Below are 26,165 nucleotides of genomic sequence, written 5' to 3'. Positions count from 1 at the left end.
CTCTTCGATGTTTGGCTAGCTACACTAAAACAGGAAAATAGAACTGTAAGGCGTAATGTTCGGGTTTGCAAAGCACTTTTTGAATGAGGACAGTGTGGAGGAGAGTCTGTTTTTGAGTCAGGTGACAGATGATTCACTGGACGGACAAGCTGGAGTAAGAAACTCAGATTTTTCCTCCTCTGGCTGTACAGAATCGCGCAATCAGCTGATACGATTGGCACTATTTTATGCAATAAAAGAGTGTCTCTTTTTTCCAAGCACATCCAGACAGTTTACAGCATAACAGATTACTACATGCGAATCACACCACAAGCATAACTACGTTTCTTACCAAAGCACCATTGGGAATCCCATGAACTGCAGGAAAAATGTGTCGATGTGTGTGATGGACAAAAACCAAAAATCAAACAAACAAAAAATGGAGGCTCCAAGGAAGAAATGCCACACTTTTTGGAGACCTTTTTTATCTCCTCACATCATTTCAGTGACTGGATTTCTTCATATTAGAAGTGAAGAATGTGATATAAACCAGTTTAAAATAAAACTCACAAAATACATTTTAAATAAGTATAAGAATGAAGAAAATGCAATTAACCCAAGACAAGTGATGTTTATTTTTTTCTGCAGATTAGCAAATCTAAATATAGTTTTAGTTGAACATGAGAAAATATTTTTTTGTGATGTTATGTTCTAAGTTGAAGGCATTGTATACGTTTTTGTTGTTCAAATTTAGATGATGAGGATGTAAACCTGAGGGGGTCGGGCTAAATAAGTATATACTTCTGCCTTTTCAAACAACTGCATGGAAAGATTTTATGAAATGTTGGTGAATGTATATGTTTGAAATAAAAATGAACTGAACTGAAGAAAAGTGAAGCCCAAACGTTAGTGAGGGGGAGCGTAATGTGGAGATTAGTGCTGTCAGCGTTAACCTCGTTAGAATGGCGTTAACACCATAACCGCACTAATGTGGCAAATTGCCATTAGCGAGTAAGCGCAGATCGCCTTGTGTGTGGGGTTGCACAGCGCTAATGCGTTAACGAACTAACCGTGCTAATGCGTTGATGCCGTGCAGCCCCACGCACGGGACGACCCGCGCTTACTCGCTAACGGAGATTTGCCGCGTTAATGCGGTTATGGCGTTAACGTCATTTTAATGAGATTAACGCTGACAGCACTAGTGGAGATTTAAATTTTTTTTTTCCTGTGGACATGCTGATGGACTGGATTTTCAATCGTGTTTTGGTAAAAAACATAGTTATGTTTGTGGTGTGACAAAAAAAAACCCTGTTTGGATATGCTTGGGAAAAGAGAATATTATTACATAAAATAGTGCTGATCACACCTTGTGAGAAACTGTTTTAACAGCTGACTGCACAGTTCAGGCCTGGTGAGGAAAAGCAGCACAAAAGTTTTACAGTCCTTATTTTTCCCTGGGTTATTGGTTGTGTTACTAGTTAGCTAACATAAAGTAATGCAATGTCTGTTGACTCCAACCAACCCGATGATGTAATGTTCTGTAACTGATACAAGATGGCGCTACACATATTCTAAAAACTTGAACTTTAAGCATTTCTTTCTTAAAACCAGCCACACATGCAGAGTTACATCTATGTCAGTTTTTGAGAGCAGGGCTACAGGCAGTGTAAATTAGCCTTTATACATGTAGTTTTTCATGTCCACAAGTCAGAAGCTGAATTTGTTGAATTTTCAACTGGATCACTGCCTCACCTCATCAGCGCAGCCCCATTAACCCCAAGTTAACAGTCCAAGATGATGGCAGTGAACATCCAACATTAGAAAAACTGTAAAATCTTTAATCCGTGCAGCCAGTGTTGCAGCAGTCGGGTTTTAAAGTGCAAAAAAAGCACTGTATTGTATTGGTAACGATACATGAATGGCTCAACCGTCCTAAGACGAGAAAAAGTTTTTCCTTGTGTTTCTGACTTTACTATAAGAATGCACTCAACTCTGGAGTAATGACATTTCCAATATCCATCATTTCAGGTAACTAGAAAACGGCTTGGAAATCCAATACATATTTCACTCAATGGCGTCCCAATACATTTAGAACTTTTATGTTTTTATTCTGGATTTTTGTGTGTCATTCTTTCTCCATTAAAATGAAACTACCATAAACATTTGAGAGTGTTCATTTCTTTATAAGTGAGTAAACTTTACAAATTCAGCAGGGCATCAGATAATTTTTCCCCCACTCTAAAAGAGAAAAGCAGTAACATCTCTAGATTTGTTTAACTAGAAGCACCAGATTTTTTTGTTTTTCCATTTGTTGAACTGTGTAGTGTCACCCATCAGTTTCATAGAGTATACAAATAGTGGACAGACTGCCATGTGAGTTTAAACAAATGATCATGAATCCTAATGGCTGGTGACCATAGATTCATCCTGAGACTATGAGCCCCTAAATACACTTAAACGTTCTCTCACCTGCGTCTTGCATCTCTTGGTAGTTGTTTTGTGACTATTTGAAGTCTCTTTCGGGTGATGTTATTTGTGGTTGTTTGATCAATCATCAAAGTGATTATTTTCTTTTGCACACTCTTTGCAAGTTCAGGAAGAATTTATTTAAAATTTTTGTTTTCATTGAACTCCATACTAACCCTAAAAAGTCATACATGATTACCTATGCAAACAGCACTTAAATGTTAAATGGACTGGTACTTATATAGCTCTTTTCTACTCAATATGAGCACTCAAAGGAATTTCTACCACAAGTCTTTTTCACCCAATCACACATTCACACCACTTTTATCTAGTGCTTCTAGATGCATCAGGGGCAACTTGGGGTTGAGTGTCTCGTCCAAGGATACTTTGACATGTGGACTGGAGGAGCCAGGGCTCGATCTACCAACCAAATTGGTCGACACCTGCTCTCCTACCTGAACCACAGCGACCTGGCTCTTAAGTTTTAAGGCTCTTAAACAATCTAACAAATATTTAAGTTATATAATTTAATTTTTATTCTGCTTAAAGCTTTGTTGCCCAGAACTTATGAGCTAAAGTTAAATATATGTATCTCTGAACATTTAAATATGTACTTCAAAGGTTGTTTAATCAAATAAAATCAGAAGCTGCACTTCCAGCTAGTTTTTAGGACCACTACTTTAAATCTTATGAGATTTTACTCATGTGTTTTATTTGAGCTCCTTTAATGTTATGTGATTCAATGACTAACACTGTTATTTAAACATTGTCTCATTAGATTGCTTACAATCATTGACAGATATTGACATGTTTCTATGGTGCCAGATTGTTTGTATGGTAATTGCTAATATCAGAAAGATGATTCAGATTTTTTCTAACAACATTTGTAGTTGCTGAGATTTGGCTTTGTGGGCTAGAGTAGCTCTGAAGGTAGTCTGTATATATGCAATATCCATGCATAGTTAATTAAGATAATTTTTTGCAAATAAAATGCATTAATATTCAATATCTCTGTTTAACTATTGGTAACTTTCTGTGGCGTGAAAAATCCCACGTGTCCCTATCAATCCATAGAATTATTCATATTGTGATATGGCCAAAAGAAGGAGAAGCTTGCTGTATTAGTGGATGCAGCTTAGAAAAGAAATAACCCACCATGCAAAGAAGATATATTGGTAATCCAGTTGGTGGTATATAAGACCAGGCTTACATGCACATAGTGAATATTAAATTCATAGAATGGATGGACAGGAGGCATTATTCAATGAAGATGTCTTCAGTGGGACAGGAGTAGCCGACGTGCTCCTTGTAATACTGCTGGAATGCCCTCCTGTTAGGAAAAATAGCACAAAAGATTTCATAACCAAGCAGACCAGGTCACTGGAAATGGTTGATTTACAAGCTACAAGCCAGACTGACTTGTTTTAATGGTCCAGCCAGTGTTATGGCAAAATGTGAAAGACCCTATTGTACTTATTTTGTGTACATAAACAAAAATTGTTTTAAAATCAGCTTTAAACCTAATATATTTCAAGTAGTCAAGGCCCGCAGGTTTCTGCATTTAACACAGTTCTGTTGTAGAAATCATTTCGCAGGCCAATTCATGAAAATCGTGCCAGTGAAGACCATTCCCATCAGCCACTAATGCAAGTTAAAACTCTACATGGCAAAGAAATAACGAGACATAAAAGGAATCCAGAAATGCTGCTGTATAAATGCTGTATAGGTATTAATTGGGTATTTAAAATCTCATATCTAGCATGAAAACATTTAGCTTTTAAAACTACAACTGGCCTCCTGGGCTTCCAGCACTTTTGTTGATGATAAGGTTGTAATGTAACATTGGAAAATATTCCACTGTTCTTTTAATAAAAAAATGTAATTATATTTTTTCTTATTTATCTTTTACACAGCCTAACATCTTTTTTTGGAAACAGGTTATATCTCCATGTTGTTTTGTTAAGGATGAAAACAAAACTGTAGCTAATAAAAGCCTCCCAACATCAGCCTTGCCCTGTTACTTACTGGACACCATAGTGACCATAGTGAATTGTACTTAACCTCGGTGATGTGTTTTTCCCCCCATAAAACAATTAAAAAGACACTACTTTCTCAGAGCTTTCATCTGTCAGAGTTTGAAACCCTGATAGAAATCGTAACACACTATAAACTAGTGTCTACAGAAGTAATAATCCCTCTGCAGCATGTCCATAGATAGGACAGTCATATGCATTGAATCTTAAATATAACTGAATTAAATGCAGAGCAGAACACAGTAGAGTAGGACTTACCCGACAGATTCTGCTAAAGGATGTAAAGTTGTTTGTGACATCAGGACATGACAAGCAAAGCGCTGCTGGTCAGGGTGCTTGGTGATGAAGCCAAAGTACCTGCAGTGCAAATAAAACAATTATTTCCCAAGGTTTAATTAAGCCTGTTGCAGGACGAAAAACAACAGAGCAAGCAGCACACAGAAAAGATTCATGTTCATAAAAGTTAACTAATCTCTCACGAGGTGAGGGAATTGTAATACAAGCCATCTAAAGCATTTGACTCACCTGCTGTATTTTGGATGACAACCACAGAATGAAATATTTTTCAACTGGAAGAAATGGAAGCACTGGTCCCCCTGATGACAACAAAGACAAAGAGCCATGTAAACATGTAATTCTGGAATATTACTCTAAATTAACATCATAGTTAGAAACTTTTGTTAAGCTAGAATTTAAATTAATTCATTACAGTGAATAACATTAGAAAATGTTTTTAAATGGTAACTTACAACTGGAGAAATCAACTACCAATAGACCTATTGGAACTAAAGTCCCATAGCAAAGTCATGGGGTAGCAGTCAACAATTATATTTAAGATAACTTTATGAGTACATCATTAAGAGTTGATTATCTTCTACCTAGGCTAGAGGGGCTATGATGCCACTGACAGTTGTTTGCCTACTCCGGGTCGGGGATGAGTTCCTGCCCCAAGTGGAGGAGTTCAAGTATCTCGGGGTCTTGTTCGCGAGTGAAGCGAGAAGGGAGCGGGAGATCAACAGACGGATTGGTGCTGCACCGGTCCGTCGTGCTGAAGAGAGAGCAGAGCGTAAAAGCGAAGCTCTCAATTTACCGATCTACGTCGATCTACGTCCCTACCCTCACCTATGGTCACGAGCTGTGGGTAGTGCCCGAAAGAACAAGATCGCGGATACAAGCGGCAAAAATGAGCTTCCTCCGAAGGGTGGCTGGCCTCTCCTTTAGGGATAGGGTGAGAAGTTCAGCCATCTGGGAGGGGCTCAGAGTAGAGCCGCTGCTCCTCCACATCGAAAGGAGCCAGTTGAGGTGGTTCGGGCATCTGACAAGGATGCCTCCTGGGCGAGGTGTTCCTGGCATGTCCCACCGGGAGGAGGCCCTGGGGCAGACCCAGGACACGCTGGAGAGATTATATCTCTTGGCTGGCCTGGGAACGCCTGAGGGAGGTCTGGGCTTCTCTGCTTAGGCTGCTGCCCCCGTGACCCGGCCCCGGATAAAGCGGAAGAAGATGGATGGATGGATGGATGGATGGATGGATAGTGAATATAACTTATGCAGGACTTTTCTAACTAAGAATGCAACCACATTCAGCCATTAATACATTGCTTCTATCTGTGCCTTCATTCTGAGCAATTTGAGGATTTGTAGCTTGCCTAATGACACTTTGACAAATGGGCTGGAGGCCTCTGATTAGAAGATGACAAGCTTTAAATCGTGAACCATGTGAATATGTTAGGTTATGTTAGGTTGTAAGTACACAAGAAAATGCAATATTTAATATTGGGTTTGTTGTATTTAGAAATTTAACCCATCTCAATGTATTCAATTGACATAGTATCACAGTGTGACCACAATAAGGACCCACCCACAGGGTGTTGCACGTTGAGAGGTGTTTTATTGATAAGGGTTTTTGACTTTTTAACTGCCTTTTCCTGAAATAGAAAAAGCATGACCCAGTGATGGACCACCTTAGACTACCTTGAACTTAAAAGGCCAGAGAGCCAGATACCACCAGGTGATCTGGGTGTTACCATCCTTCATGTAATAGAGCCACTGCACTCAGCCAGGGTCATGGTAGCGTCTAAGCTGGCTGGCCGTTGGCAACGGACCCACCTTGAGGTCTCTGCGGTGAGCCCAACTATGAACTGCTTTGTCACCACCAGCTCCACAATGCAAGCGTCCCTTTCAGCAGGGGTTGGTTGCAGCCACCGCCACCATGTCACAGAGCCCCCTAGCATAGGCGAAAGGCTGGCCCTCCAGACCCATTTATTCCTCCTGGAAACACCTGCAATAGTCCTCTGACTCAAGGCTCAAATGTTCCACTACCGCCTGGCAAATGGCAGACATCCACAAAGCTGCTCCACGCTCAGAGACACTTTCGGCAACACTGTGACAGGAATAAGGACTCACGCACAAGTGATTTATTAAAAAGGGTTTTTGACACACTTCCATCTCCTGCTCAGCACACCACACCGCTCTCTCGTTAGATCCCAGCATCCTCCTGAAATAGGGAAGGCATGACCCTGTAATGGAGAACAGCTGTGTGGGTCAACCTCTGACACACCACACCCTGAACTCACTGCTCCACCCCTCCTATGCTAAGCCACAAATCACACACAGAAAACAGAAACAGCATATAAATGTGGATGAAAACGGCTTTTTTTCTGAAGACTAAAACAACAGAAAAAAATATTTTCAATAAAAATTAATAAAAAATAAATAAATAAATGAAGATGGGAATTTTAAAAATTAAAATGACATATGTGAAATGGTGAACAAAAAATCCCAGGAGGAAAATCCATCCTTGTTTTAATTATTTATCCAGGTAGAGATATGAGACCTACGGAGCCCCTCTGATGACATGGTCCAAAAAATAAATAAATCGTGGCCACAAAATACTACTTCGTGCCCTTGAAATAGTATAACGTGCCCACGAAATACTTATTTGTGGGCACGAATTACGCATTTGTGGCAACGAAATAGATAACGTGCGCACACCATATTGATACAATTCCTGGACAGCTGCGTAGAGACATAAGCATAAGAGTAGGCTAAACCTATACACCATGGACAGAGACAGTATGATTGACTTTTATTTTAGGCTGGGAATGAGCTACAAATGCATTTTGAAAAGCCTGCAATGCAAGGAACCATTATTACGGAGAGACATTTAAACAGGATATTAAGATAAGATAAGATAACCTTTATTAGTCCCACACGTGGGAAATTTGTTTTGTCACAGCAGGAAGTGGACAGTGCAAAAGTTATATAGCAATTATTATTATTGAGAGCCCAGTTGCTTTACAGATGTAAGTACGACCTGGACGCCGGGATAGATTTTATTGTCAACCAACTGCAAGGGTCTGGGAAGGATCACGGTTATCGGTCAAGTGTTTCGTGGCCACAAATAAGTATTTCGTGGGCACGTTATACCCATTTCGTGCCCACGAAGTAGTATTTTGTGGCCACAATTTATTTATTTTTTGGACCATGTCATCAGAGGGGCTCCGTAGAGACCAAATATTAGGATGGAAAATGGAAATACATATAAAGCAAAATGGGAAACGTGAATAGAAAATGCTAAATTAAAGCTGCTGAATAGAAAATGTATAAGAAGAAATACTTTGAGGATCTTCTTAATCCTTGTTCCCAGACTCTGCTTCTTTTACGAAAGGCATGTAGAGGAGTCTGGCAGAGGCCAGAGGGGTGGATGAGATTCACCCTGAGTTCCTAAAAACCCTGGATGCTGTAGAGATGTTTTGCTTGACAAGCCTCTGCAATGTTCATTCAAGATGTGGGGTTGTGCCTCTGGATTGGAAGACTGGGTTCATAATTCCCATCATCAAGAAGGGGGACTGACGCGGCTACACCAACTATAGGATTACACCACTCAGCCTCTTTAGGAAGGTCTATGCTTTCCTGTCTTCCTCCCCTCGACCCCAACAGGTCATGGCAGATGGCTCCCTTCCCTGAGCCTGGATCTGCTGGAGGTTTCTTCCCACTGTTGCCAAGTGCTTGTTTATAAGGGGCTGTCTGATTGTTGGGGTTTTCTCTTTATTATTGTAGGATTTTTACCTTAAAATATAAAGGAACTTTTAATGAATACTGTTGTGATTTGCTAATAAAAAACCCTGAAATTTATTGGATGAGAGGTCCATTAGTCAAACCTTGGATTCTGGAGAAACAATGCGGATTTCCTTCTCATCATGAAACGCTGCACCAATTCTTTAGCCGTTCAAGGGTGTTCAAGAGCATGTTGGAAAAAAAGTAGAGGCGGCTGCTCGACTTGACTGAGATGGATGCCTTCCTTAAACCACGATCCAAAGCAGGCGAGATTAAATCACGTGCGGTGTCGCGAGATTTAACATTGGTATATTATTGTTTATTATTATTGTTTATTGTACATATTAAACACTATTTGTTTTAATGGTTTTAGCACCATTTTAACAGTAGTCTAATATTCAAATGTACTCTCTGTTTAAACAAATACTACTTTATTGTAAAATACATACATTTTAAAAATTCCTTCTATAAATCAGAGTGTTCCATTTTTATTCTGTGAGTAAAGAAAAGTGTGAAGAGAGAGAATAGTGCTGTACCCTGTGAGCGGAGTGACACTGATCCTGGACACTCATCTTTACCCCTTTCACACTGACTTCCAGCGCACAGGCTGATGGAGGCTGACCCGCTGACCGCCTGTTGTATGCTACCTGTTAACACAAACACACAGTTAGTTAGTAATCATGCCAGGCGAGATTTGCTTTGACTCTAACAGGACTAATCCCGCATGAATCAAGTATGAAAGTGGCATCGGGAAAATGTTCTTTAACCATCTCTTCAAAAGCTTTTTTCAGAATCAAAATCTTTATTGTCATTATGCCAAAAGCACAATAGAATTATATGCAACCCCATTCAATTTAACTTTTATTTTATGTACAAAAAAAGAAAGAAAGCGAAACTGTGATAAACAAATAAAAAGTATCAAACAGTATACAGTACTGTAAGGTTTTAGGCAGGTGAGAAAAAAAATGCTGTAAACAAAGAATGCTTTCAAAAATGGAAGTGTTAACCATTTATTTTCATCAATCAACAAAATGCAGCAAATGAACAAAAGAGAAATCTTAATCAAATCAATATTTGGTGTGACCACCCTTTGCCTTTAAAATAGCATCAGTTTTTGAAGGAACTTGGCTGGTAGGTTGTCCCAAACATCTCGGGGAACTAACCACAGATCTTCTGTGGATGTAGGCATCCTCACATCTTCCTGTCTCTTCATGTACAACACTCGATGATGTTTAGATTAGGGCTCTGTGGGGGCCATACCATCACTTCCAGTACTTCATGTTCTTCGTTACGCTGAAGCTAGTTCTTAATGACTTTGGCTGTATGTTTGGGGTCATTGTCCTGCTGCAGAATACATCTGGGGCCAGTAAACAATCATTTATATTTCTGAAAGCATTTTTTGTTTACAGCATTTTTTGTTTACAGCATTTTTTCACACCTTCTGAAAACTTTTGCACAGTACTGTGAACATACTGACTGAAACTGGACTAAACTTTCAATATATTGAATGAAAGTCAGTAATGAAGACATAATTCTATGGAAAATGCACGTAATGCTGCCCAATGCTCTGTGGGGCTTGGAGGTGCTGCTGCTGTGAGCCCCGGTGTGAATGGACCCAGGCCCCCTGCCCTTGGTGGATTCAGGGGGACAGGCGTGCCCATGGAGGTCAGCGGGGGAGCTGCCCCTAGACAATCCTTTCATTCCCATGCCCAGTTGCCTCCCCCCTTCTGCTCCATCACACCACCACACATGCAGGGCCTTGAGGTACAGGTGCGTCACTGAGGTGCAGGGGAGACATTCCTCCTCCGTCCCCTCCTGGCCACCTGTGCCTCAATTTTATTCCACAACTTAGACACTCAAATTATTTACACTGTCACGACACATACGTATAGGCCCTTGGCGCTCTGTTTATTCAACCTCACCTCTGGTGCCGGCGCCCACCTCTCAATTTTATGTAGACATTGAGGGTTCTCAGGAGGGGCCGTGCTGACACAAGATGCTATCTGGTTGTTGACACCATGCCCCTCCCATGTTTTAAATGAAATTTAGAACAGCACATACCAACACCACATATGAGCTCTCTGGGCAAAACCTGGTCTTGTTAGGAGAGATGGCATCCATCCAACTTTGGATGGAGCAGCTCTCATTTCTAGTAATGTATTAACCCCACCCACCCCCCCAAAAAAAAAATCATGACTGTCCTGAGTTGGAACCAGGAAGCAAAGTTACAGTCTTACACGCCTATCCGCAGTTTTTTCCCTCCTTTTATTCACTCAAGGCCCCGTTCCCTTAGAAACGGTGTCTTCCAGACCACTAAAAAACCAACCAAAAATGAGTAAAAAACAATTTAAACATAATAAAACAACGAAAGAACAATATAGTATCCACAACTGCACCATAGAGTAAAGCAGTCAAAAATGGATTATTAAACATTAGGTCTCTTTAACAGGTCCCTGTTACTTCATGAATTAATAACTAATCAACACACTGATTTACTCTGACTTACAGAAACCTGGTTACAGCAGGATGATGTTAGTTGAAATTAATCATTTAACATTTACATTTAACAGTGTTTCCTGAAAACTCTCTTTTGTTGGATCATTTCCTAATAACATTTAACTTACAACAATACCACTGTAACTCCTTTAAAAAAAAGCCTCAAATCAGAAGTATTTGACTCCCTTGTATTACTTTCAAATGCGCAAGTTCTGCCATTAATTAATGCTTCAATCTTAAATATGATTAACCCATCTCTATTAATCGTCTATGTACCACAGGCCTTCAAGCTGCCAGTCGTTAAACTGTTACTTAAAAAGTCATAATTTGACATTGGTTCTAAATTCAGATAAAACTGAAGTTATCATTGTATATTATTGTACTCAGCTCTAAAAATCTTAGAAATATGGTATCTAACCAGATTCTTACTCTGGATGGCATTACCTTGGCCTCCAGTAACACTGTGAGGAACCTTGGAGTCATTTTTGACCAGGATATGTGCTTCAAAGCACATATTAAACAAATATGTAGGACTGCTTTCTTCCATTTGTGCAATATCTTTAAAATTAGAAACATCCTGTCTCAGAGTGACGCTGAAAAAGTAGTTCATGCATTTATTACTTCTAGACTGAACTACTGTAATTCATTATTATCAGGATATCCAAAAAACTCCCTGAAAAGCAAGAGTCCTGACAGGGACTAGAAAGAGAGAGCATATTTCTCCTATATTGGCTTCCCTTCATTGGCTCCCTGTTAAATCCATAATTGAATTTAAAATCTTTCTCATCACATACAAGGTCTTTAATAATCAGGCCCTATCTTATCGGAAAGACCTCATAGTACTGCATCACCCACTTTGTTCTCAGACTGCAGCCCTACTTGTGGTTTCTTGGGTAGTTAAAAGTAGAATTGGAGGCAAAGCCTTCAGTTTTCAGTCCCCTCCTTTGGCGAAACAGCTCCCAGTTTGGATTTGGGAGACAGACACTATCTCTACTTTTAAGATTAGGCTTAAAACTTCCCTTTTCTATATCAGTGTGAAGAGCTGCCTTTATCTCATTTGTTTTTTATTTAAAAAAAATATTTTATCTGATTCTTGGGGGATTTTGATAATTTATGTTAATGAATTTGTTTAGTCCATACTTCAGCTGTGAGCTTTAATTTAACAGTTTATTTTTGTACCTTCTGCATTGCAGCACACAGCACATCTTTGCCTGTGTAGATGGGAACTGGAACGGAACCCAGATATTGCACCAGGAACTTCTCAATCCAACCATCTTTTTGAACTGCAAGAAGAAAGAAGAAAACATGCTTTTAATCATCGTTGCAGCTGATGAAATTCTCTTTACACAATCCAGTGTGCTGCAACGCACCTTGCTCAATTTCTTTGGGCACCCTGACAGCATAGAAGGTGGGAAAAATGCCTATAGCCCCAGTCCTCATGTTGTAACCCTGACACCACAGGTCCTTAGACTGGTTCAACATTAAGATAGGGTCATCTGCTTCAAGGTCCAGCTCATCTGCATGACGAGGAACAAACCTAAAACCATAGAGAGAAAAAGTACAGGATTTCAGATTCATGTGACTCTTTGCACATGGCACAGTTAATTTGTGTAAGTTCATGTGTGCTGACCTGTAGACAGCTCTGTGACTCTGTTGCCTCTCCACTCCATCCAGAACACAGGAGAACACACCAAACGAGCCAGCACCTGAACAACACATCACTGGCATTATACTCACAATCAGCTACTTAAAGTTTGTATATTTGCCATCCTCAACATCTAATGGGAAACAAGGAAAGAAAAGAAAAGCAATGAATCAAAATAAAACAAACAAAAAAAATAAGCATCCACTGACATTTATTTAGAAAAGCTTCATTTTTTATGTAAAATTATGGCTACCCTGCATCATTTTCTAATAATGTAGTATTGGAAGGCTTAAATTAAACCAAAATACTTGTCAATACTGCAGCAATACTGCAATATATCATTGCTCTTGCTGCTCCAGTCTTGCTGATGGGTTAAAGACCTTCCCCTAAAGTAACTACTTGTCTTCTGGAATCTCCTTCTTACTATTCTGGGAAACACAGCAAATCTTTTGGCAATGGCATGTATTGATGTGTATGAAAAAAAAAGTGTGTGTGTGTGTGTGTGTGTGTGTGTGTGTGTGTGTGTGTGTGTGTGTGCGTGTGCGTGTGGAGGGTGGTGGTGGGTGGGTTGGTGGGGTACCAATTATTTCCAATTTTCCTAGCCAAAGATCAGTTAATTCTACCACATTAGTTATGAATGTTTAAATGTTTGGAAATACACACCTGTGGCACTGTTCTGGCTGTCGTTCTTGGCAAACAGGTTGAGGAACTTTCTGCTTATGGGAGCACAAGCGCTTCCACCATTCAACTCTTCTTCCTCTGACGTTGTGGATGATGTTACCTTGGACAGCTTGCAGGATCTTGGCATGACTTCCCTGCTCCTCTTCACCTCCTCCTCCCTCCTCTTCTTCACGTCTTCCTCATTTCTTCTTTTTTCCGCCACTTCCCTCCTCTCTTGGAGCAGTAGAAAAGACAGGTTATACTGAGAGCAGAGAGGAACGAGCAGGTGGTGTAGGTTTGATTTCAACTTCGCCAGTATTCTCTCTTTTTAAATTGTCATAATTTAATCTGGTCAGTGGTGTTACACAAGGTTTTGTACTAAGTTATCTACTTGTTTCTGTAATTCAATAAGAGCATGGCATGCTTTCAATGTTTGTTGATATTCAGAAGATACTTATCTCTGTTCAAAAGTCTTTGCTATTAAAATCGGACATAGGGGCAGTGATTTACTGAAGTGTGTGCAAAAGGTAAAAGAGAGTTTGTACAATTATAACAAGCTTTCAAGTCCGTATTTGATATGACCATCTTTATTCATCAACACAATCTTAACGCTCTTAAGCAAAATGTCTTACATTTCTTAAGTAGTCTTCAGAAATAGTGTTCTAGACTTTCCAAAACCCTGTGGTCCCACCAGCCCAGATTCAGTACACACACCTCCTCTTAATCTATCAGATCCGCTGGAGGAATACTGTGACCTACAAGAAATGTTTAGCAAAGACAAGGCTCTATGTCTGCCCCCGCACAGACCCTATGACTGTGCCATCGTCACACATTAAACTCATCAGTTTACCTGCCTCAAACAGTAAGACAGTCATCCTTTCGATCACTGACAGATTCCTTGCCCTCTGAACTGTCCACCTGAGATGGCCAAACTGCTAGTTTCCCATGTTTTCACGTTACCCGGGATCACAGTACAAGTCGTGGCTGACAAGGGGCGTCAGTTCATCTCCCAAGTCTGGGAGACTTATTGTACCCCTGAGGTACAAGCAATGTTTAAGTTCTGGTTTTCATCCTCAGACAAATTGATAGAGAGAGACTCAACCAGCAACTCGAGCCCCAAGACCACCATCTGCTGCAACCAGCTCATCAGCAGCAGCGGCAGTATTTAAGCTCAGACCTTTACTTTCTGCCAGATCACCAGCTACCTTATGGTGGCAAATTGGTCTTCCTGTTTTCCTCCCTATATTTTTTTAAAAGGGAAAAAGTGTTTTAATCCCGGAAGAAATGAGAGTTGCTATTACTCATATATATATATAATGTTATGTGAGATTGTAGGCCTTAGATATACCTTACTACACTTTGTAGCCATAAAATATGCTTATTTCTTTTCTAAAAACAGAAATGTGCAAGGGGCATGTTAAAAATTAGCAGAAGTATTTACCTTTCTTTTTTGCTTCCTCATTTTTCTTCTTCTCCTCCACATACTGTGGGTCTTCATCCTCATTGGCTGACTGATAGACCGTTTCTGCATCACTGTCATCATTGTGCTCGTTGTAACCATTCAAGCAGTACTTGAGGTTCACCAGCTCCAGCTGAGCATGTTCATCCACCACCAGAGTATATTTAACAGAGTCATAATTTAACCCTGTTAAAGTTTCACGGATTGGTACAGTCTGATTAGCCACAGAGGCCATGATATTGTCATCCTTTTCTTTCTTGGGGTCTACCCCTGTTTCAGTGGTACAGTCCGTTTTGCTGTTACCTGTGGGACAGCACGTTAGATCATTCTGTAAGTTTAGGCATGGAGTTGGAACTCCCTCCCCCTCTTCTTCACTGATGTCAGGGTTAGTTCGGTAGGTCAGAGAGGGATGCAGAGGCCCTGATGGGGGTCCTTCTGTGTCTGAGCTAAGGGACATCCTGTTGGACCCTCCCTCACTGCTGGACCGGGAGAGGACAGAGGGGTTGTCCTGGGTCCTGTCATGGTTCTGGTCTAAGAATACAAAACACGGACCATCATTGTCAAATGTTTCCAGTTTGTAAAATTTTAGATAACACAGATGAACTTCACACATATGGTTATACTCTAAGATAGTTTTATTTTGCAATATTCTTTATAGCTGATATCAAGGGAATTCTAACAATTGGTTAACAAAGGTTCCAGAATACGTTTGCAGGTTTAGGTAATAGAATTTACAATAGTCCCACAGTATACTTGGCTATTTATCAAATCCCAGGGGAATAATTTTCAAACATCAAATATTGTAGTGCACTGCACAAACACGGGGAATTATTTATAGATAGCCCATTTATATCTCTACCTGTAGCTATAAATGGAACATTTGCCTGAGCTCAGTGAGATATGAATGGTGAAAGCTGGCAACTGCTAATACTAAAACAATTGTAATTAGTAAAGTGGGGGTTCAGTCTAATTAATACAGGTGAACCAACCAATATAAATAAAATTGTGTGGACTATTTGCCTTTAGAAATTTCTAGGAAGCTTTCGAAATGTAGGTTAGCAGGTTGATATTAAAAGGAGAAAAAAGGAGAAATTTCTAGGAAACTACATTTATAGTACTGCGCTGGACCTCAGCAGAGCCTATGCTGTACTATAGATTGCATCACAACTATACTTAACTTTATTAAAAGGTGCATTCATTTGTAGGGTTTAAGGTTATACCATGACTATAACATATATTTAATGCAAGATTTTAAATCAAGCGTAACCCTGGATCTCTGATTTTTTTTTAATAGCTTTGGCTCAAAAGCAATATCAGGCACAGAAATCCTTCATTAGTTGACTCTAGTAATGTATTTTTAAATACTTAATATTTTTTAATTGATTTCAGAAATATAAGTAGCTCATTTCAAATGTAATGACTTAAAGAAATTAAAAAAGATATCTATCTCAACACAGACGTCTCTCTGACTTTAGTTTTCAATGCTAATAATAACATTCCTCCTGATAGTGATGGTTCGTTAAGAGATTTTCTCACTCTCATTTCCAGGTATGTTTCTCTCTTTCTTTCTGTCCCTTTTCTTTTTCTGTTCCTCCAACTTCTTCTCCTTTTACCAACCTGGTCTTCACCCCCTGTCCAATATCCACGCAGACATTAAGGTCAATAATAAAATAAAATCAATGTAAAAATAAATAAAAAGAGGAGCCTGCAGAGAGCATAATGTGTTTCACAGACGAAACCATGATTCTGTTTGCTAAAACTGCCAAACAGGAAATGGTTATTAAAAAAAATTGGTGTGAACCTTGATTCAATACCTTGGTGTGTTGTCTCCAGGTTTCTCTGTACTATGGGTGTGCGTGGCACCACCATAGCAGGCAGATAGACTTCCTTATTAGACAGAGTTTTATTCGACTTTAAGGCGCTTCCTCTGTTGCCTCCTTTAGTGCCTCCTTTTCCTCTCCCATCAGCTGCTCGGCCTTTCAGTCCGTTTTCTTCCCTTGGCCTCTGATGTCCATTCTTGTCTTTTGCTTTTGACTCTTCACACGGTCGTCCTCCTCTTCTATCTATCACTCCATCTTTTCCTCTGAGGTCGCCCAGGCCCCTGTCTCTCATCACTGTTGCTCCTTTTCCTCCCCCTCTTCCTCCTCCATTTCCTGCTCTCCTCTGGTTCCTTAGTGTGCGGGAAGACTGTGTATGCATAGCTCCAGGCATTGATTGTTCCCGTGGTCGAGCTCGTGTGTCTGAGCCAGTGGCAGCAGCCTGACCATTGGCTCTGCTGTTGGATACATTGGCTGTTGGAGGTTTGGGTGCTGGCCGGCGCTGAGTGCTGTGCTGGACTTTGTCCTCAGCTTTTGGTTGGACATCTAGTGGAGCGAGATCCCCTTAATACATACACACAAACAACAAAAGCAGCAGATTATGTATTAGGCAATCAGATATACGGTATACAGAGGGATATTCAAAGTAGCCTATGGTAAGCTGTTAATCCTGTTACAGCAACAGCAGAAGAAAAAAACACACATGATGATTTCCTGACTGAAGGAGTTGTTGTTCTGTTACATCATCATTGCTTGCCACACAAATAATTCCACTGTTACATTAGACAAAAGGATGACAGCCGCGGATTCCAAAGAAAAAACAAGAAAAAAAAGAACTAAGGAAAACAGAGACTTTAACAGTGCATGAACAGACTTATTATGCCATTAGTTGCTTACTGGTATGCTTGATCTGCAGCTTGAGTCTGACCTTACACAAAATTTTACCTTAACTATCAGTTTTCTACTTTTACTATTTTTTTTAAAGCTTTTAGACTTCTATATTTAGTGCAAAGCTTTGTACATAATGTAATAATAAAATAAAATTAGTATATAAGAATATATAATTTAGTCCAATTTTTAATTCTAATTGTACTTAGCTTGACTTTGCCTCTAAACAGGAAAATGTGTACAGTCAGGGGTTAAAGTGTGATCTAGCAGGTGGGGGAGCCCTAAAATCAGTTGTAGTGACTCAGTGTGGGGGGAAAAAATCACAAGTGAAGTCACAATAACTTCTATTGAGAGCTCCAGTAGATTTTCTTTGTGTACAGGCTGTGATCAGTTGATTTGGGCGACTGGCACTCTGAGGTTCCCTGCTCTTTGTAGATTTACACAACTGAATTCAACAAGATCTAAGCAGGTGTTCCATGAGTTGTCCTGGCTGATTTCTATCCTCTGCACTGACAGCACACTGTTGATGCTGTCTTTTTTCTAGATCTAAGCATCATCAGCTAAGAGTCATATTCATCTCTGCTACTCTTGATCTAGCAGACCACGAGCACCACAGCCACTGTGCACCAGTCACACACTGTTGTTTACTTCAAATCCATGACAGACTAACCCATTTATCCTGCACTAACCTGCAATGTATTTTCTTGCAGTCTTTAAATAACACAGTTAGTCTGCCTTAGTTTGTTTAGCAACATGTTTCACCATATGAAAAACAGTGTCACATGTACAGACCCAATATTTGATTTAAACACATGAGGACTTACATGCAAGCTTTAAATTTACAGTTTATCAAATCTGGGGATAGTGTCTGGCAGCCTTGGGTGATGTGAAGAGGGGGCACATTGGCAGATGTGGGTGGGGGAGGGCTATGGTCTGAATCAAACCTGCTGAATATGTCTTTGTAGGTTCTCACTCATCCAGGTCATGGTAATCTAAGGAGCTTGGAAAGAAAAGCAACTGGACTTCTTTAATTTTCTTGAAGATGGTTCATCTCTCATCCTAGAAGCTTCTTCAGCCCAGGTATTAAAACCCTAGTGGGATCTGTCCCTTAGCAGGGTCGCTGACCTACTGTTGATCATGTGCCTCTTTGCATGAGCCGAGGTGAGAAAAAGGGTGTCAGTCATTATATGCAGAGGTTTCAGGTGAAACCATTGTGAGACCTTACCACACCCATTGAGATCACCTAACTCAAAATGTTAGTGGGCGATCAGGTGCCTGGGAAGGGATCTCAAAACTGCATTGTAGGTGGCTGATAGTTGGTTTCATAAACCACCTCCTCTGTTCAAAGATGGCTGTTCACAGTGGACATAGATGGCTTCTTTCACTCCTCTTTCAAACCATCTGTCTCCTCTGTCCAAAATGTCAACATTGGCATCTGTCTCTGATAAACCTGCTATATAAGGGATGACAATGTTGAAGCGCTACCTCGACAGGACAAGACTCAACTTTACATCTCCATCTAAAGGATAAAGGTCACTCTTTTGAGAATGCCAGTCACTTTTCTTTCAAAGCTTCTTTGATAACCTGTTGAAATAATAATCTGTTCACTCCTTACTGCCATTGTCCTGTGTAGTACCCCCATTATTTCTATGACCTAAAACTTTCTTCAGCCCTGTCCAGAACTCCCTATTGTTGTTTTGCTCCAGTTGCTGTTCCAGTTTCCTCCTGTAGCTGTTCTTGTCCTGCCTAATTTGCATTTCAGTTCCTTTTGGATTCGCTCGAGATTGTCTTTGTCCCCTGAGCTAAAAGGCATCTTCTTCTCATTTAGCAAGGCTTGTAGCTCAGGGGTCACCTATGGTTTATTGTTGGAAACCCCCCATATTTTCTCGGAGGGTACTGTGCTCTCCACACAGAAACTGATGTAATCCGTGATGCGCTGCGTCAGACCATCAGTGTCTTCCCCATGTGGACTGCAGAGTACATCCCAGTCTGTGGTCTCGAAGCAGCCCCTCAGCCTTTCACAGGCCTCCTCCAACTAGATTTTCACAGACATCACTGCTAGTGATTGATTAATCACATGCTAACAGCCAGCAGCTCAATCTCTGGAATTCTCTGTATTAACTGTAAAAAGACAAACTAAGCACGAAACCACCCACAGTCTGCTTCCTGGGTTCGAATTAGATAGCGAATTAGAAAATAAAGAAATAAAATAAAGTTTGCTGACCTATGCCCTGCCCTAAACCTAGAAATAGCCAAATGAAAGTAAAATATTGCAGTCACCCACTAGTTGTAAAAAGCTATCGGCCCCACGAACTCTATATTAGTTACGGTTTAAGATTTGTATATGAGAGCACTGTGTGATTTATCCAGCTCTGTTCTAAATCATCAAATACACTATTTTGCATTATACTGTAATAATCTGAGGGATCTTAAGAACTACTATAAGTTTGTATTTTGAACCTGTGTTGAGTTTTCGTACCTGTGATATGTGGGGAGGAAGAGTGGGAGTCTTTCCAGCTGGCCTTGCCTAAAGAATTGTTGTTGATGGAGTCCTGAAAAGAAAGTATGAAACAGAGCAGCAATAAGAATAAGACCAACAACAACAAATGACTGGATTACTAACACAAAAAGTGTGAAATCTTATTTCTATCACATTAGGTACATAACTAGGCCCAAAGTCTCTAATGACAGCAATGCCAGGAAGAGGTAGGAGGACTGATGAGGAAGTGTGTGGCATCATCACGAAAAGGTATGCCAATCCCTCACTGACCAGCCCTCTAAATGACCTCACACTCAAAGGTGCTTCGGATCTGGTCCAGAGGACAGAGCAATGCCAGGTCACCTTGAGAGGGTAATCAGGGTAACCTCTAATCCACACTCCTAACTTGTCTTTATTTTTTATAATATACACCAGAGGTCACCAACAGGTGGACCGTGGTCTGTATTCAGACCCAGAAGGCCAAAACAGCCAAAACAGAAAGTTATTATTTAAAAGACGACGTGAAGCTTCAATTTTAACTGGTCGTCAATGAATGGTCTAAGTGGACGTGAGTTAAGCAATCCCACAAGACATCACTGAGCTAATCAAGTCTGTGCATTCCAGGCAGTACGCACTGCAAATAACACAGTGGAGTCCCTGGATCAGAGGTCACCAACAGGCAGACTGCGGTCTGGGTCTGGGCTTAGAAACTGTCACATATGGACCTGGATCTAGAGCCAAAACTGAAGGTTATGATTTAAAACCTGACGAGGCGCATCTATTTTAACTGGTGGTGCTTTTGTAGTCTTTATGGTAGTGGTTTAGTGGATAAGGGAATGCACAGACCAACTGGATGTGAGTTAAGCAAGCCCACAAGACACCACTAAGCCAATCAATGCAGACAGATGATAGGCAAGTTACACATGAAAAAATGGTAGAAAAGTAAAAGAAAGATAGTGATACATATAGAAAAAAGGGAGAGATACAGATGACTCCACCAGAGAAAGCTGAGAAAAAGACAGGTAAGATGGAGAAAGTGAGAATAAAATAAGGAAAAAATTTTTTAAAAACTTAAAAAAAAAAAAAAAAAAAAAAAGTGGAAAGCAAAAATGCATGAGTAAGTGCTGGGCCTTTCCAGATGCATTTGGTTTATCTCCAAGCAGACGTGGCCCTGAAAGAACAGATTCTTCCACTTCCTGGCCTCAAATGGTCCCTGGGACAGATTTCTTAGGTCTGATCTTGACATTGTTTGGGTCCACACACAACTGTGAGGCCCAATGAACAAAATCAAAACTAAATAATGTTCAAGGATCAACAATGAGCACCTCTATATGTCTATGAAAATGACCGTGACTCAATTTAAACCCAGGTACAAAATCCTGGCAGTACAAGATACAACTACTAAATTTTCAAACTGAACAAAAAAGTAAGGGGGTTCAACATAAGAGGGGAAAAAAGTGAGACCTCGATGACTTGGAAACATGAAGATAAGAAAGAGGATTAACAGATTTTCTGACAAAGGGCTGAATAAGACGGAGACAATATATATACTGAAAGGTGACAAGGGAAGTGGAAACGCATGAGAACACAGCAGAAATAAATTAGACATGACATGACAGGGGAGGCAAAACCAAACACACTGAACACAGGGCGAGAAACTGTCAAAAATAAGACAGGAAACACACTGAGAAACAAACGAAAACACAGGGAAGAAACAGACATGTGAACAAGACAGACTCAGGCGACAAAACACAGCGACATGACTAAGAAACACAGAGGACGAGGGCAAAGGCACGAAGGGTACCTAACAGACAACCAGAAATTACAATAAACTCAGAGAGATGAAAAGGACTAACTTCAAGTGTAAATTGTATGAAACTTAAATCATTACAATATAAAGAAAGAATTAAATTCAAAATAAACTCAAAAGGCTGGGACAAAGACCCAGAACCCTGACATTTGCACATGTAATATATTCTGTCCATAGAGAATCTATATCATTCATATTTAATATAGTTGGGACAAGAGGTGTTTTTTATTCTTGTGCATTTGTGGTGCAGAATATACTCAGAGAATGTTCTCAGCACATTAATAACAAAACAGCACAAAACGGCTTTAGAGACTCAAGATTTTGCTGTTTCAAAGATTTTGCTGTTTCAGACTGAGGAGCTTACAAACCTACACTGGAAACCCTTTATCAATAACAAATACAAAGTCTAGTGAAGAATATACTTTAAGGGCATTGTACCAGACTACAATATACATTATATACATGTTATTTTCATGTATAGCATTGAAATACACTACCCTGTCAGTGAGGTACCAAACAAAAAGAGATACAAAACAACCACAATCATGTAAGATAATGACACCGAAAATAATTCCCAAAATAGAAAAAAATGACCATAGATATTAAAAGACAACCACAGACACTCAATAACCACTAAGTGACACAAAGTGACACACATGACCCTAACATTAACAATGTTGATCCATTACATTTTCTGTCTTTGTCATCAGGTCACCTCCTGATGACGCAAACAGAACCACATCATCTGCAAAGAGCAGAGAGACACTTCTGACTAAGGGCGTCCACCCAGACATCCCCTCCTCTGTCATGAATTGATAACCTGCAGATTACTGCAGATGATCAAACATAGAATCATGTATGCAAACATGTATGGACGTTCCTTTCTACTGCTATGTGCAAACATGCAGTAATGGAAAGGAGAATGTGTATTTGGCAGCTCAAATGTTTATGTTTTGTTTTTGATCAATAGCATTGATCTATAGCAGAGATATAGAAAAAATATAACGGGATCCAGTTAGAGAAAATTTCTTGAAGCAAAGGTCTGGAAAATCATAACATGTAGAAACTGCACCATCAAATATTTCTACATTTTGCAGGCCAAGCAAAGTGTGGCTCTGTCAGTGGCTGATGCAAAAACTGGTTGTGGGAGGAGTTCAGTGAGACCATGGAAAAATACTTTTGGTCAGCCTCAAAGCAATTCTGGCAAACCATCAGGTGACTGGAGGGGGAAGCAGTGCTCTACTCACACTGCACACAGCTTTCAGGGACTCTGCTGACCTCAACTGAGACTATAGTCAGGCAGTGGAAGGAACAGTTTCACAGATCTCTTAAATCCCTCAGTCACATCTTCTGTGATAGAGGCAAACTCTGGGGGTGAGAGGAATGACTGTTCTACCACTAGCTGTTAGGTCACTCATTTACTTAGACAACTGCTCAGCTGCAGGGCCCCTAGAGTAGACGAGATTCGCAGAGAGTTCTTGGAGTTCCTGGATATTGTAGGGCTGTCCTGGCAGACACATCTCTGCAACATTGTGTGGAGGTCTGGGGAAGTGCCTCTGGATTGGCAGACTGGGATGGTGGTTCTTTGTGGTTCACTAGGAAAATTTATAGTGGTGTGAAAACAATGTTTGCCCCTTTTCCTGATTTCCCATTTTTTTGTATGTTTGTCGTATTTAAATGTTTCAGATCATGAAAGAAATTTTAAATATTAGACAAAAATGACACAAGTAAACACAAAATGTATTTTTGAAATGAAGGTGTTTGTGATTAAGGGGTAAAAAAATCCAAACCTACATGGCTTTGTGTGAAAAAGGGATTGCCCCCTAAACTTAATAACTGGTTGGACAACCCTTAGTGGCAACAACTGCAATCAAGCATTTGCAAAAACTAGCAATCAGTCTTTTACCGGACTGTGGAGGAATTTTAACCCATGTATCTTTGCAGAATTGTTGTAATTCAGCCACACCGGAGGGTTTTCGAGTATGAACTTGCCTATTTAAGGTCATCCCACAGCATCTCAATCGGATTCAGGTCAGAACTTTGGCTAGGCAACTCCAAAGTCTTCATTTTGTTTGTCTTAAGCCATTCAGAGTTTGACTTTCTGGTGTGTTTTGGATCATCGTCCTGCTGCAGGACCCAAGTGCGCTTCAGCTTGAGGTCAAGAACAGATGGCCGGACATTCTTCTTCAGGATGTTTTGGCAGACAGCAGAATTCATGGTTCCATTTACCACAGCAGGTCTTCCAGGTCACGAGGCAGCAAAACAGCCCCAGACCATCACACTACCACCATATTTTACTGTTGGTATCATGTTCCTTTTCTGAAATGCTATGTTATTTATATGGCAGATGTAATGGGACGCACACCTTCCAAAACATTTTTCACACATATAGGTTTGGATTTTTTTTTTCCCCTTAATAGCGAAGACCTTCATTTAGAAACTGCATTTTTTGTTTACTTGTGTTATCTTTGTCTAATATTTACATTTGTTTAATGCTCCAAAACATTTGAGTGTGACAAACACACACAAAAATAGGAAATCGGGAAGGGGGGGCAAACACTTTGTCACAGCACTCTAGGCAAGGGTATAGAGGAGGGTCCATTTTTTTAGTTGAACCTTAGATTCAGGATGAACAATGCAGTTTTCATCCTGGTCGTGGAGCACTGGACGAGGCAATTCAGTCCCTGTATAATCATAACGAGAGGTTTGGTCCTGATGCTGGCAGCATGTTGAACTTCTTTCAGATGGCTGTTGGACTCCACCAGGGCTGCCCTTTTCACTAATTCTTTTTACAGTTTTTATATACAGAATTTCTAGAACTTGTCTTGCTTGTCCTACCCCTTCATACCACCATTCACTGAGGGTAACTCCAGATTGCAACAGAGTTCAGTTCCTCTCAGCAAGACTGGTTCCAGAGCTTATGCCACACATTGAGGTAAATCCTATTTTATCTAGTCCATCTCCTCAACGTCAGGCACTAGCTGGGGCTTCTTTTCCACCAAAGAGGTGATGTTTCATGTACCAAGAGCTAGTTTTAGTAGTCAGGAATTGGACTGCCAGGGCCTCCATTTTTGACTGCTGACATACTCACTGGCACTGGACACTTATGGCACATTCTGTGGGTGGTGAGCCCACAGGAGATGTAAAAAATAATGTAAAAATGTATTAGTTGAACACAAAAAAAGCATACTAGTTAAATGTTAGTTAGGTGGTTTTAGCTTGATTTAGCTTTTAACTGTTTTATTTTACAATTTGAAATCTTACAAATAGACAAGCTGTCTGAAAGTTAGTGTTTACAAGCAAAATATACTTATCTATAGTTTAATAACTTCTGAAAGCATGCAATTTGAAGGCAACATAAGCACATAAGAATTACTTTATACCAATTTATTAAATACTTTCCACCAGACCATTTCAGATTTACCTGAGAAGGTAAAGGTATGTTTTTCAAAAGGAATTGTGTAAAATCTCAGGTCACTACTGTAAAGAGTTTGCTCAGAAAAACAGAAGGAGAGTGAGAAAGCAGCCCTTGTAAATTTACTTGATTGTACATGACATTAAATATGTATAATTTAAATAACCTATATGAATGTGTTGACTCATAAGTAACGCAACAAAGCTAAGGAAGATGCAATGACAGAAAGAAGGGATAACACTGAAGGGGTGTTAGCTACCATCCTATAGACTAGATTATTCTGGTGTAATTTTAATCAAATGTCCAGAAGTTAGTTAAGGTATTCGAGGTTGGCAAGGCAGTGCAGTATACCTATATTAAGTATATATTTAATAGGATGGTAAAAAACAACAACAAAAAAACTGCTTTTCCAAGTGTCCTTGAGCAAATCCCCCAGCTAACCCAACCCCTAGCCGTTCAGCTGCCATGATACAGATTGATTTATCAGGACCGCCTGTCTAAATAAAAGCATGTGTGGAGAATTTGTGAAAAAAACAACAACAATCAATAAACAGGAATCTACAGCATTTGACTATGTGCCAGCACACGCATAAACACAAAATATACACAGATACACAACAAGCCAGTGCTGTCTCATCCTCAGGACTGGATCCTCCCCGGAAATGCACAGAAATACGGTTATTCAGCTGGATGCCTCAGATGTCTCATTCCAAATACACAATCCAACCATGACACACAATTTCCACAGCATCCCACAGCTCCTTTTAAAAACAGGCCTCCTACCTGGGTGCCGGCTTGTGGCAGCTGTGGGAACAGGGCCAAGGTAGTTGGTCTCTTTGGTCGATATTTGTCCATGACAGCATAGACGGATCCCCCCTTGACAAATGACAGCTTCCTTTCTCCCTCCCTCCCCCTCCTCTTTTCTTTTATTAAGCCAATGTTCGCACTGCTGTTCAGACAGA

The 26,165-nt window shown here is 40.2% G+C and overlaps 1 protein-coding gene across 1 annotated transcript; it reads right to left on the bottom strand.

The window, feature by feature from the left end:
• Window positions 1-1,117: 1,117 nt before the first annotated feature.
• Window positions 1,118-26,165, bottom strand: LOC146383191 (C-Jun-amino-terminal kinase-interacting protein 1-like). Its single transcript, XM_084934394.1, has 12 exons — window positions 25,987-26,165; window positions 19,979-20,051; window positions 16,609-17,175; window positions 14,777-15,325; window positions 13,339-13,569; window positions 12,661-12,736; window positions 12,401-12,567; window positions 12,210-12,313; window positions 9,071-9,181; window positions 5,004-5,074; window positions 4,737-4,835; window positions 1,118-3,775 (listed from the first exon to the last, which is right to left on the bottom strand). The coding sequence occupies exons 1-12, from the start codon at window positions 26,056-26,058 to the stop codon at window positions 3,703-3,705; spliced, it is 2,193 nt and encodes a 730-aa protein (XP_084790520.1). The 5' UTR covers window positions 26,059-26,165; the 3' UTR covers window positions 1,118-3,702.

Source organism: Perissodus microlepis, chromosome 7 (genome assembly GCF_051167445.1).
Source record: "Perissodus microlepis isolate ML-2025 ecotype Zambia chromosome 7, ASM5116744v1, whole genome shotgun sequence".
NCBI classification, from domain to species: Eukaryota; Metazoa; Chordata; class Actinopteri; order Cichliformes; family Cichlidae; genus Perissodus; species Perissodus microlepis.
Note: the sequence above shows the minus strand (reverse complement) of the source record. Positions and strands in the feature narration are given on the sequence as shown.